A 14,620-nucleotide genomic window follows, 5' to 3' on the forward strand; every position below is an offset into this window, starting at 1 on the left:
ACGAAAATAATGGAAGAGGTTATGTTGTACGATTCACCTCGTATAGGTTAGGCTAAGCTACATTAGGTGGCAAAAACGAGAAATTCTACAAAGAGAAAAAAGTGAAAAAACGTGTTCTTCCCCGATGGAATTCGAACTGAAGCCGCAAAAAAGAGCAGACCCTTGTTTTCTTGCCCTTTTATCACGACAACCGCCATAACGCCCTACCATTTTACGCCAATGTACGTATACATCGTAACAAAAGTAGATGGTCAAATGGTCGTTCCGAATACCGAATGGAATATTCATTCGTGTTTTATATTCTTTGGACATTACTCGATAGCAGATAAATCATTTCAGTTAATTTTTTGACAAATTTAACGAGGACAGATTTCTGCAAATTTCGTGTCTAACACTGAGCGAATGTGACGCGAGATGTTCGTAATTACTTTTTGCAATTATTATTACACTAATTTCTAGCAATTCATATCCTTATAGCCAATTATCTGTCTATTGGAACAATTAGATTTAACGAAAAAAGAAATTCGAGTCATCGTTCGTGAGCTTCTCCTTCCTAACCTACAAAATAACTCGAACAATAGAAACAAGGATTTCCGACGGGAAGAAAAGTGCCAGTTTTGGTACTCGCGTCGTTCGTCCCTCGACCTAACTATCAACGTCGTCGAATCCGATCAATTTTCTACGTTTACAAATTCCTACAGCCAACGTAGCCTAACGTCGCTTCACGACAGCGACCAAAACTTGGAAACAGTCCGGTCGATCTCGCGAAAACTTTCGTCTTCTGAAATCCTATCGGGGAAACGTGGTCCGAGGAAAATTTCATACCGGAAGATTTTCGATCTGGAAAATCGGCGTTGCCAAATTTTGAACAGCTGCGAGCTGTTTGATGAGAGGACACTTGGGAACAGTGGCGGCGGGATAAGCGACGGTTAACCCGAATACCTCGTGCCCTTCGGCTTGGAAACGATTCGAATGCGAATCTGCGGGATCTTGGTCGTTGCTGGAGGAACGAGCAAAGGGATGGGGTTGACACAGATCGGTGAAAATATTATTTTAATAGAGGTAGGGAAGTTGCCTCGGCGGTTGTAACGCGTTATCGAGTATCGTGCTACTCTCTAGAACTAATTACATAGTTAAAGAGTTAATTATTGCGGGAGAACGAGGCCGCGGTATGCGGAATCGTTGCAGCGTAATCTGCGTGCCCCGACGTATTCGTACACTTTGCCCTTCGACCTTACGTGTTTTCTATTGCATTGGCAACTAAGTGATTGCGGATTTTGTCATTAGGTGGTAATGACAAAATCCGCAATCACTTAGTTGCCAAGCGGCACAGCGGAATTGTTCTCGCTCCGTGTTTTAAATCGAGCTTGCGACCGACCACGATCCAAGATAGATCGCCGATAGATAAACCGAAGGATCGATAGAGCTCGTGCGACAGTTTGACCTTGCCATTGTCCAGGACATTGTCACAGTCGATCGATTCGTCGTTAATTCTATTGTATTCGTTTGCTTTAGAACGAACAGCGAGGATCCTTTGTGTGCAGTTGTTGTAATGAGATTATCAAGAAGCAGAGATTAAGTACGCGATGTAACTGGATAGCGGGACAAAGTGCAGAAACAAAATAATAATTATCAGGCCGCTCCTAAAAATTTCACATAACGACAACGAAGCGTGTATTTTTACACGATGGAAGCTTGTTACATCGTGTAAATCGCCATCGGTTCTTTCCACTCATATAGTGTCCAGTCATCATAGAACATTAAAGACGAATAAAGATATGTAACACGACCTGAACGTGAAATTACAAATTCATAATGCATTTTAATATCTTTTTACAGTGTGGTATCGTTTGTTTAGTCAAAACTGACATATTGTAACTCTTGAATTAATTTTAACACCACTAGATTCATGTATTTTGTTATATACTGTACTTCATAAAAGCTGAAAAAGTGGCGCAATTAATTGGCGACAATTCCAGCTAAACAATAACTGAAATATAAAAAGATCTCCCTATTCGGTTAGCTAAGTGTTAAGAAGTACAGTTACTTTCTGGATGAAAAATATAAAAATAGCTTGCTAAATATAAAATGCAGCTATATGTGAAGATAACAATTATTCTAATTTGATTGTTCAACGTATAAAATTCGTTCGATATTCCTATATCAGATCTTACACAGCCAATCCTTGGGATCCACTCGATGGATTAGTTTATAAACTCGTCACATTCCCTCTATCGGCGGCACATACCTGCTTATTTGGCTTGAAAAGTGCACGTTCACCAGGGGTTCCCCTATGGCCGCACATAAATTTACGATGTCCCACGAAACGGTCATCGATCTCTCAACGAAATAGGAAACCGAGACCCACCCTATCTCTGGTGTCGTTTATTACTATTATTAAAACGTCTCCTTTCTTCCTTTTTTCTTTCTTGTTCCATGGCCACACGTGACCAAAGGGCGCGTGAGGCGAATTGGAGGGTAAAAAAGACCCGATGGAGCTTCTCGTTTTCTCTCTCGACTTATGGTTTCCTCCGATATCGATACACCTCCCTACTCTTCTCTTCAATCGATTCACTGACTTCCAGTCTGTGACTCGCCAAGTTTTTCACTTTGTAGACTTTCAGCCGCGTGGCTACACGTTGCACGATGCTTACGGATTATCGATGATGTTGTTAGGTTGGCAATAAAACCATCGAAATCCTTCGATTCTGTCACTTACACAGTCCGTTCTCCACGACTACTCTTCGTCTCATTCGTTTCGTCGAAAATTCGATAGTATTGGCTTGGCAACTAAGTGACTGCGGATTTTCTCATTACCACCTAATGATATTGTCCGCAGTCACTTAGTTGCCAACCCAATAGCGTAGACAAGACGTATCCTTATGGGACTGAGGCGAAACGTTTCGACGATAAAAACAACTCGTTTAATAAGCTGATACCGCTGTTAGCCACGATGTGGAAACGTAAGACGATGTCGAAGACCGCCGACAGTAAACACTCGCGTGTCTCCCTTTGTCATCGAAGGTTCTCATTGCCACGACCTCGTAACTCGAGACATACGACACCGTTTGCCCTTTGCAATGGCCAAATGGTAGCAGGTAGCCGATGCTGGCTGGCATTTAGCTGGCTTCGCTCACGGAACGTACGTGTACGATTTCCGTAAAACAACACCACGACGAAATTAACCGACTGTCCAGACACCGATGGGGTTACCGCGATGACACCTGCGAGATTCCTTTTTTCCCTCTTTCTACTTTCTCTCTCTCTCTCTCTCTCTCTTTCTCACTCACTCACTCTCCAGCTTCCCTATTCTGTGCATGGGCCGCGTTTCATTTCTCGTTTCACCGACCCTTCGACGAAAGAGCAGGGCTTCCTCCGGGGAGACACGATCCTGAAGAGATCCAATTGTCCACGTGGATTTCTCGTCTGTTTCTCTCGCTCTTTCTTTTTTTTCTCTCATTCGATACGTGCCAGCCGAGTCTGATCGCTTTAAAGGCCTCCAGCTTGGATTAAGATGGCGCCCGTGTGGCTCGTATCCGCGTATAATCCGAAAGGTTTGTCCCGCGGTAACAGAGACGCGCCACGCTGGTCGACAGTCCGATTCTCCGCGTTTATCGCGTTCGTTCGATGGATTAATTAGCCCCCTTGACTTTGGTCGACAGGATGGTTCGCTCAATCAGAACGGTCGATGGGTAAAAGATACGCAGAGGGATACTTGGGATGACAATTCCTTGGAACCCACATCGAGCACAGATTCCATCAACTGCAACTTTGACCTTTGATGTTGCGTGACAAAGGAAACTACTAGCTACGGATAGCTAACTTTCTCTCTCTGTCTCTTTCCCTTGCTGGCTCGCTTAGTCTTTGTATCTACTTGCGAGATTAATTCTACGCGATTAACGAGAGATTCTGTGTTTCGTTAACCACTGTGCGCACGAATTTGGATAATCAGAGACGTAACGGGAGTTACAGGAACTGTTAGTCCTGTCTCATTTGACGGAGGGACTCGTGTTACACGGTGCTCTCTTGATTTAATGACTGCTAGCAAAGGTTCCAATGTTCGCTCTCGTGCGCCAGGTTTACCATGGAAAAAGTCCTCTGCGACTAGTCAAACAGCAAAAAGCAAAATCCACACGAGCACAGTCAGAAGCCAAGGGCTGAAATGGATTATTCGCCTATTCGGCGTTTGTTTTACCAACAGAGACCCGAACAATGAAGGTAATAAAGCGGAACAAGTCAGTTGCTTCAAGCAAGCTTCCTTTTCCACTATTCTGCCGGTTAAAAATTCTCCAAAAATTCACTGGCAAAGAAAAATGTATCTGGAAGAAAGTCTGTACGTGGCACGTGTTAGTTGCAGGGAAAACTCAGGGTTCCAGCGTTCCACATGGACAAAGGGTCAAGAGACAAGTAACTAACGTTTATCGACACTTGTATTTTTCTATTTTATTTGCATATTTCATTGGTACGTGGAATATTTTCCAACAAAAGGTCAGATCTCTTCAATTTTAGCACTTTCAATGTTTTCTAGAACCGTAATTTATTCTTCCATAAAATGACTGGTTCATTTTTTGCTTAATTTCAATTGCAATCCAATAATTGGCAGATAAAGTAGATCTCTGAAATGTCCTAAGTGCAAAAACGACTGAGTTCTTGGCCTCGAGTGTGTAAATGAGGGATTTCAAGTTTCGTTAACCGCTGTGTAAATGAATTTGAGGACGTAGAAGTGTAACAGGGCTTGCAAGAAGAAGCCCTTCTCCGCCTTCTGTCTGATATAATGACTTCGAGCAAAGATTCCAACACTCCGTTCATGGACCCCACCCGCGCCAAAACCCAAGTCAAACAGCCGGAGCTAAAATCCACATGATCAAATCCGATAGTCGAGAGGATTTCCAGAATCTTCTGGAGCCGAGTTTATTTCATTAACAGAGGCCGAAACGAGGGAGCAATGAGGGCAGTAGCAGACCATCGAGAAAATCATCCACGTGTAGAGAAGAAGCTCGATTATTATCCGAAGTGACGTGGACCGTACCTACCTCGGATAATGCGGGGAACTTTGTTAGCTTCCATGAAACGCACAATAAACTCGTAAAAAGCATTTTGATAACATAAGCATGTATTTGGGTCTAACTGATTATTCGATCGGTTGAAAGTACGATTTAATCGCTTTCACGATACCCGACTGCGTTTATGCTTTCGTACTTTTCGTGTTAAAATTTGAAACAGAAACGGACGGAGGAAGGAGGAAAAAAGAGAAAGATAAAAAAGAAGAACAAAGCTACGGTAAAGTTCGACGCACTTCGGATAATACGGAAGTTCGGTTAAACGGGACTCGGATAACCGATACTGCACTGTACGTACGGTGCAACCTATCGGTTTAAGGATCAATCAGAATCGATCCGACCCACAGGCAGAATAGGCTCGGTCGGACGCGTAATTAGGAGAATTTTGCCCAGGCTCCGGCCAATGTTCACCGTTTATCAGGCAAATCGGAATTGCTTCGCGTTCGTTGGAATAATATCGAAGGTTAGGTAAGGAGGTACGTCGTCGCCGACCTAATTAACGACGACGTCGGAGGCACACCGATTCTCTCTCTCTCTCTCTCTCTCTCTTTCTGTTTGAAAGTTAAAGTGCTCAGGCGATCCAGGCTCGATAAAAGCGACCCTGCGCGCCCTTATTCATCCCCGTTCCTGGTATACCAATACACGAGCCTGGAGCGACGGCGTGACACGGTGCAGGCGCCGCGACGCGTGCAATGACTGACTCACAGAACAAATCAGACCCCCTGCCGTTCAATATGCATGAGTTATCATTGGTAACGGAACAGGAATGAATCATATTTCGCGACGTTCTCAGCCGGCACTCGTTATTTCACCTCACCCTTCTTCCTCTTCATTTTTTCTTTCTTTCCTTCTTCTTTTTTTTTTTTCTTCCAACCGAAACGATCGACCAACCACGACACCTAAAGGACTAGGAACCTTTCCGACGAGCGTACGACGATTTGGTTTCGACTTCTTCTTTGGTTCAGTACAGGCAGAGGGGCGAGAGGGCGGCAACAGCGTCTGCCGCGGTGGTGTGGGTCGAACTGAAACCGGAGAGCCTTTCCTCTTACTTACACGGGAACACTTGGACGCGGGATTGATTCTTCGATAAGGAGTCGGCCGAGAAACTGTTGACAAAGGAATTTTTCGGTTAGAAAGTGACGTTTATGCGACACGTAGCACGTAGCCACTGACGGATTTTCTCTCAACGTATTTATTTAACACCGAAATTATTGCATTCGGGTAGGCGCTCTCAGCCATTTGCAAAGTAATGACTTTAGAATTAGAGAAGTTTTGATAATTGTATGCAACGTTGGAAAATGATGGCCACGTATCGTATTCTTTATTCGCTTTTGTGTCGGATATTTTTGAAATATAGTTGCTTGTTACTGTGTACACCTGATGGAAATTTCCTTTTATTTCCCACGGAGAACACAGGATATTTTTAATCTCGCACAAATGCAATCTTCTTAACCCTCCGTCGGCAATATAGTTTCTTTTTTTTCACTAACACGATCAGCATCACGGGTCTTTCAGTCCCTGGCCTGATTCCTTATCCTGTTGGGCTTTAAAGGAAATCTAAAAAAATTCTGTGCTAGTACTTAATTCATTACGCAAGTGATGCTTTAGCCAAGTATTTGAACAGTAAAAATAAAAATAAAACTTGGAAAGTTACGAAGAAATGGGAATTTCTTTGGAACTACACGGTTTTGTGTTAAACAAATATTAAAAAAAAAAGAGTTTTACCCGTAAAACTATGATCTACTAACGTATCGTACTAACGTACGAATCAGGATACAGCCCTTTAGTTATTTCGTCTATTCTCAGGAGCAACTCAGAGTTATAATACGCGACAAGCAAAAGGAGGCAAACGAAGGTTCGAACGAAAGGAAATACAAGAGTGAAATAATGGCGTCGTTGGTGGCACACAGTGACAGGCGTCAAAGAAACGTCTAATGTTTTTACAGTTCCGTATCTTTTCTACTCCCAGTAGCCGACTTTCTTTTTTTTCTCCCCACCCCTGCCTCTCCCTCCCCCTGTCTTTTCACTCTCCCGCTCGTTATCGAGCCTTCTTATCTCTCTTTCATTCTCTCCTCCGTCGTCTTCACACTTATCACGGTTTTCTTCCCTTTTCCCTTTCACTGGCGACGCTACGCCATTTACATCGCCATTCACGTCCACCCTGCCCTTCTTTCTTATCGTCCTCTCCCTTTCTGCCTCCTTTAATAACCACTCGCGTCCGCTATCTTCCTCGGACAACAGCCACACGTAGCCACTACCGCGTGATTTCTCTTCTTTTCTTCCCCCCCACTCCCTCTTTTCTTCGACAGTCACACCCTCGTTCAACCCTGGATTCAAACGAAAGGCAACCCTTTGTCAATCGAAAAGAAGCCACTGGACAAGGTAACAAGCGACTTCCAGGCCGATGGGAAAATATTTGCTGTAAGGGGAGCGCCCGCGAGGAACACGTCCCTAGGGATTTTAAATACGGTCCAGACTGAAAGCACCGGACAAACCCCGGGAACTCGGTCATATCCGCGTTTCTAGTCGATCGTTCAAAGTTCGTTGTGTGATGCTTTCTTGGGGCTACCATGGTTGACAGATTCGACTTTTTATTGATAGGTTGGTAAAAGATTTAGGGTGGAGCAATTTTTGTGTCTAGGAGATTGATTGGTTCGTTTGGCGCGCGATTTAACGCACATATAGTGATTTATGCTGTAGATGGTTTGTCGTTATCCCTATGAATGCATAAACATCTAGTCGTCTGTTGATGACAAATATACGCCGACCACTCTCTCTGAGGTTCACAGACTGTCGTCTTCTCAGATTTTCACCGTCCGTGGACAGATGCATTCAGAGATTACTTATATTTTAGATACTATTGCTCTAAACAGTAGCGCCTAGTTCACAATCATCGTTACATTCTGGGGAATTTTCTGTCAGAATTTCCCTAATTGTCGCTGTAATCGTCTAAACAATTTGATATCCTAATAAGACCGATGAAAAATAACGAGACATTCGTTGAATTCTTTGGTCATTTGTGTGGACTGTGAAAGAAGAGGAAACGAGGACAACGCACATTGAGATAGTAAAATCTCCCTTTTATCTTGTTTCGTATTTTTAACTATGTCGTATTGAAGTTCTTCTGTTTGATCACAGAAAGAATTGCGTTTGTTACCAAATTTAATCGTTACGTGGCGCTTGGATCGCTGCATCAACGGGACCGATAAATGCAGCCCGCCCCGGGCATTCCTGGAATAATTGGATCGGTTTTTGCAATTGTGAATCACGGCCTCGACAATCAGAGGAACAAGACTTTTTCTCTTCCGTCCACGCGACTTTTCCGGACCAGATACCACGGTGTGCTGCCTTATCTTCAGAGAATGCCACTCTTTTCCTCCGCGTAGTCTCATGTCATCCTTTCTTTGTCCTTTCTTTGTCCTTTCTTCTCTTACGATTTCTCGTAACCTTTGTTTAGGCCTTTGAAGACGGAAATAAAGAGCCACGAGAAAGACGAAAGGTGTATTCTTCGTCTTGTGGATATCTTAGATATTGAGAATATCGTTGAACGTGTATTAAAAAGCAATTAATGCAATCTGTTTGGAATTTTTAGAAAATTATTATCTTTTTTAGTACCAACGATCGATAAAGTGGCTCACGTAGTTAAAGAGTATTCCAATTTAATTTTAACAATTTTTCAATGGTTCTTAGTGACTTTTGGCATTTTAAGGTTGTTGAATTGTGCTCGCAAATGACGGTATACAATCTTATCGACGGAATCAAAGAAAAGTATTCAGAATCTGTTTCGATGAAATTCTTCTCTGTTACAAAGTAAAAGCAATAATTATACGCTTTGCAAATTGGAGAATCCTCGAGCAGAAATTGTTGAAGAATAACAGTGTCGTAGAAAGAAAAGAGAGAAAGTTGACGGACTCGGCTTTAGATTAAAGTGTCTTGCATTTACGCAGGCGTCGAGATTCCCTCTTTTTCTCTGTTCTGGGACACCTAACAATGATTCTTTCTCTTACTGCGAGAGGAGATAATTCTCTTTGTTGCAGAGTGTGCCCTTAATGTCGGCCGATTTCGTAGTTAATGCCAGTCGCGTTTAAAAGTAATGGGGCTAAAAAAGTCGGGAAAAATGAAATCGAAGCGTGCCACGAGATAAACGACAGGAACGGTTCTTTATTCTTTTATTTCTGTTGTAATTTCTGGAAAACTATCTCTCTCTCCCCCCCCTTTTCCTCTCTCAGAAAAACTGACTAACGACGAGTCCACGAACTATATAAATTGATATCCAAACCGGTTTGCACGTGGATTATCTAATTATAATTGCTCGTGTCTCGCGAAAATTTACGGCCATAAATATTTTCATGGTAAAACAAATTTTCTAAATTACTCGTTTGAAAATTTACTTACAAATTTACTCGATTACACGCTTGAAAAATTTCTTGGAACTTAAATTATTCCCTGCAAAAGGAACGAGGATGGCTTAAGACTTATGAAATATTATAGATTTAAGTATTACATGAATAAATAAATGTGACAATGTTAATTCCCTTGTTTCTGACGAGAAGATTGTTATTGTTAAGGGCATGCTGGGTCTTCGAAAGAAATAACGACCTTTTTAACCGCACGTAACGTTAATGCGAAGATATTGAACATATATTCAACGAGCATATTATTTTAGAATATTTTCTATCAACGTTTACAATTAATTTGGAAGATATTTTCTCATTTTCCGAAATTTCCTCTGGGAACAAGCGATTATTCATACGTGGATAAATTATTAATATACGAAATTGATTCAAAATATCAAAACAGACGGATCGATAATTTATTCCACGTGAATCAAGTAACATGAATTTCTAGAAGCTGAGGTATATAATATAATAGTAATTACCATTCGCGTACTTTAATTACCAGTTCAAATAATTATAAATTTATTGTCGAATTTCCTGAGGAAATTATATTCCTCGTTAGGTTTCTATTTTTATAGTCCAAGTTCGTCAGAGTATTTCTCGAACGTCCTAATTTTTATTGGCGACAAGATATTGACACTTGCGTCGAAAAATCACGAAAACGTCAAGCTCTCTCGTGATATACGACTTTAAGCACTTTCCACTTTTTTCATACAATACTTTACGCCGTTTTTCGTATACCTGAAAAATTTAGAAAAATTGAGCAATTCGCCTACCATGCAAACATATGTAATTGTACTTATTATATAATAATTATTATATATTTATTATATATTAAATTATAATATATAATTGTACTTAATTTGATATTTATTTTTGATACTTAATTTTGATAAGCAAGTACGAGTGGACAAATGATTTTGGGAAGAGGTTCACGCGCGATGGAACACGGACGATCGCGTGGAGAACGCGAGCGCGGAAAAACGTGACGTTTCATCAGTATCAGTGGAAGGTTAAAAGGCAATTCGATGGAATTGTTCTAGCGTTGCTGGGAACAGTGAGCAAACACGCGTGAGAATGGCTTCGCGTTCCCAACGTTGAACGATTCATACGACTATCGCTATCACGCTGCAGTTTTCCCCTTTCAACCTCCGAGAATTTGTTGGGGCTCTTGCCCACTTGCAACTAGTCGCGCAACTTGCCGAGTATCGCGACTGAAGTAAAACAGTGTTTGGGCAGTCACAGCCTCGTAGGTGTGTGTTTTTAGGTGCAGGAGCCACGAAATCTGACACCTTCGCTTCGGAGAGATTATACAATGAAATTTCATCTGGTCGTCGAATAAAAAACTGTATTCTAACGTGTAAATGTGTAGCGGCACTCGACAACAACTATGACCGGACGACGACAGCGCAATGGTTAGCGCCTTTGGTTACGAATGTTCGGGACCCGGGTTCAAATCCCGGCGCCCGTAGTCCGATTTTTCTTCCACGACACCTTAATGAGAAGAAAGCAGCAGCACTATCACCGACTACTGCTATCGCATCTCAAATGTTTTTTCCTGCAACATTATTAATCACAGTTTAGACAGAAGAATCGACTAATTAAATAATTTGTTCGATATTGGACGGTAATTTTAATATTGGAACGCTTCAGACGCGCAATTTCGAACGATGTGAAATATATAAAAATATAACTGGTCCTTCCAGTGTTAACACCCTTAGTTACGCTTCACGAATCTCTCTGACAAAAACGCTCTCATAATTCGAGACCGCATGAATATTAGGTACAAATCGAATCTCATAAGAGGCAGAAAAGCAAGGGTGGAGTTTTGGAGGGTCAACGAATGGCGAACCCGCATGTATAAAGAACTTAATGGCTCGGTGAAGAGCTCTCATAGTCTGTTAAGATCAAGGGAAAACTGTATCACGTGTGAAATTAGCATTGCGACATTCATACGATGTTGCTCATTCCTGAAAATCGAAATCTGTCTCGTTACTTTTTAACAATTAATAATAATTTGCATAAACATTCACAGTCTACTAACTAGCATTAATTTTTGTTGCCAGGCACGGTAGCGTTGAGGATGCTGGAGCTGGTGGTTCCCCAGCACGTGGTCCGTGGCCAGAACATCAAGTTGGAGTGCAACTTTAACCTGGACGGTGAGACGTTATACTCGGTAAAATGGTACAAAGACGGGAACGAGTTCTACCGATACGTGCCGCAGAACATGCCGCCTGTGCTCGTCTTTCAGCTGCCAGGTGTCACGGCGAACGTAAGAATCACGTTGTATTGATTTTTACCGCGTCTCGTGCCAATGCACCCCTCGCCTAGCTCATTCTATTTAAAGCGCATCGCTTCTCATTTTTATCGCGTTCTGTCGCCTGCGTTTCTATTCAGTCTTGCCCATTTCCGGCCTACGAATTTCTCTTCGGGCCTCCACCATGTACGGCCAACGAAATTCGGTCGGGAACAGTGTCCAGCTGTTTCGCGAGACTGCACCTGTTCCCTTGGGCTACGTACCTTTCTCTTACAAGAGAAATTAGGGTTTGCGAATTTTTTATCAGCTAGCAGCTTGCTTTTAGCCTTTGGTGTTTAGTAATATGCCATCGTCGATATTGTTCGCCTTTTTTATTTTGAGTATCCTAGGGATTTCAGGAATTTCTTTTTAGAGATCCTTAACATTTTGTAGGGTTGAATAGCTGTTAAGTCGTAGAAAATCTGCTCTTTTTTGAATGATTGATAAATAGATATTTAAGCAATTGTTTCTACGAATAATTAAAATAGCAAGACCTAGATAGAAGAGACTTGTTTCGCTTATAAACACTTTGCACTCGGGTGTTCCCTCTGAGGGAACACGAAGAGAAACTCGGTGATTATACACAAAATTACTACAGCATCAAGCTTTTTTTAAAATATATGTTTCCTTGAAATATATGTTTTCCTATATAAAGAAACGAAAAATATGACCAGAGTACAAAGGATTAAATATTGTAGTCGGTAAACTCCGGATATTTCAATCACAAAAAATGTTATTTCAATACATGCTGAGCATTCGCTTCTGGTAGCCTCATAGACTCTCACAGAAGAATGTTGATGGCAAGAATTCGCTATGAAAACCGCTGGAATCATGATAGCTGATTCGAGGAATAGTACAGGGGTCAATTGCAATGGGTTAATTGGTCCATAGCGCTACAGGGAGAATCATTGTCGTTTTTCAGATTCACAATTCGACCGAGAGATCGGTCGTTCTCTATTCCGTGAACCTAATGAGCACCGGAAGATACAGATGCGAGGTGTCAGCCGAGGCGCCATCCTTCCAAACGGTCTCCGATCACTCGGACATGCTGGTAGTGGGTAAGAAACGTTTACAGATCGTTGCATCAGTTGATCTTCCCCATCGCCAACCACACGGCAAACGTTTTTTACGTCCTAACAAAAATACCAAACGTCCTTTCTGCTTCCCTCTAGCATGACAGGTCCACGTAGATTCACTATTAGTTCCATCCCATTTACTATTAAAAAAAAATAAGTTAATTTTAACCTATGTAGCTTCTTCCTCTTTGTTTATCCAGGATTTATATATAAACGTAATATTTTTTAACTATTTTTCTATAATTTTTATCCTGATTTCATACTTACCATCGTGAAAAACAAAACGTTAGACACAAAATTTGTTGACTTTTATTTTTTACAATAAATAGTTAGGTAAATAACTTTATAGTAAAATGGCATAGTCTGTGTAGAGCTATTTTTCCTCCTTATCATTTCATCGCCTGAAACTATTTTTAATTTTCTTTTAATTTTCTGATAATTTTTTAATATTATACGAATATCTCATTCTTGCAAACATTTTGACATTTGATACTAATTCTGTTTACTTACTTGGCTTGTAATTTCGTAAAATTACATAAACACGTGCCCTTACATAACCTTACTCTTCTAAGAATCTAAGTATCTCCGAGAGAAAAAAGAAAATGGTAAAAAACTTGCAGCCCTACCGGAAGACGGGCCCATTATCACCGGAAGGCCAGGAAGGCATCGTTATCAAGTCGGTGACGTGGTGCGGTTCAATTGCACTTCGGCGAAGTCTAAACCAGCTGCCATGCTCAGCTGGTTCATCAACGGGGACCCTGTAAGTAACTTATACTTATAACTGTTCCTAGTACTTGTCAGAAGCCGTGAAATTCCGTGGGAAAAGTCCTGTGCGACATTTTTCTTATCGCTGCTTATCCGCTGTAATTACTCGCTTGCCATCAATTTCAACTTTTTTCAACACTGTCCACTGGATGCCCACCGCAAGTATATTGATTGTCAGAATGTAGCGTGATGTTGGATCAAGGAACATTATTCCGTTAATTGGATAACCGAGGCGGATCGTTTAAAACAGCTAATTGAAGTGTTATAAATGATACCGGCCGTATTGCACATTCGTTTTATTAGAACACCGCCATCTATGACCATCTTTAATGACTACGTAACTCAAGTATCCCTTGTTCGTTAGTTTCCAATACATGGTAAACATTGATTCAGGAGCTTCCTGCATCTAACACAATTTTAATGCAAGAATTGATTTTTAGAATGATATTTTAGAAATCGAAAGTATAACGATATGCTCCGTACACTAATATTGGACATTTGATTGCTTAGAATCTAGAAGATTGCAGTTCGATTTCTTCTAGTTGGAAACCAGAAAATTCTTTAAGGATACACTAAACTATGTATAAAAAGTCGATAAATACATAATTGAGAAAAGGACCTAATAGGTTTCGTAATCAGATAGTTGAATTATTATGAAATTTTTCTATAAAAATTTTATAAAAAAAAACAAAGGTCTGTAGGAATCCTTATTGTTATTAATTCAATAAATCTACAATCAAAGCAGGTACGCCCAATTTCCAATTTTGTCATGTGAATTATTTTTCCAGAGAACTGCTCAATTATTTATCCCTTCACCCAATTCGTCATTCTCTTTGTGGTCAACTCGGTCTTTCTCCTAAAAGAACAATTGAACGAATCTTCCAGTCGACGTCCATTACCCGTTCCATAAATAATTACCTAGTCCAGGTACTGGTCAAACACCTGTTAATAAATCATCCGCGTGCTTTCACGTGCCTGCCATCTTTCGAAACGTTGCAGTCCCTCGAGTGCAGTCCAACTCGATCA

General features: G+C 41.2%; 1 protein-coding gene and 1 long non-coding RNA gene across 6 annotated transcripts in view; one reads left to right on the plus strand and one right to left on the minus strand.

Moving 5' to 3' along the window:
- LOC122576746 overlaps window positions 1-14,620 on the plus strand; it is a 122,378-nt gene that overhangs the window by 103,891 nt on the left and 3,867 nt on the right. For 4 of the 5 annotated variants that reach the window (XR_006319878.1, XM_043747476.1, XM_043747478.1 and 1 more), the window contains 3 exons: window positions 11,524-11,729; window positions 12,676-12,811; window positions 13,450-13,589. Coding sequence is in view for 4 of the 5 variants with exons in the window: in XM_043747476.1 (XP_043603411.1) it covers window positions 11,524-11,729; window positions 12,676-12,811; window positions 13,450-13,589 (482 nt within the window). In the remaining variant the exon portion in view is untranslated. Of the gene's footprint in view, window positions 1-10,386; window positions 10,873-11,523; window positions 11,730-12,675; window positions 12,812-13,449; window positions 13,590-14,620 lie in introns of those variants that run through there. The other variant, XM_043747477.1, reaches the window with a different exon arrangement.
- On the minus strand, window positions 12,818-13,479 carry LOC122576751. Its single transcript, XR_006319879.1, has 3 exons — window positions 13,340-13,479; window positions 13,097-13,236; window positions 12,818-12,969 (listed from the first exon to the last, which is right to left on the minus strand). It is a non-coding gene; the product is annotated as an uncharacterized LOC122576751 (long non-coding RNA).

Source organism: Bombus pyrosoma, linkage group LG16 (genome assembly GCF_014825855.1).
Source record: "Bombus pyrosoma isolate SC7728 linkage group LG16, ASM1482585v1, whole genome shotgun sequence".
Lineage (NCBI taxonomy): Eukaryota > Metazoa > Arthropoda > Insecta > Hymenoptera > Apidae > Bombus > Bombus pyrosoma.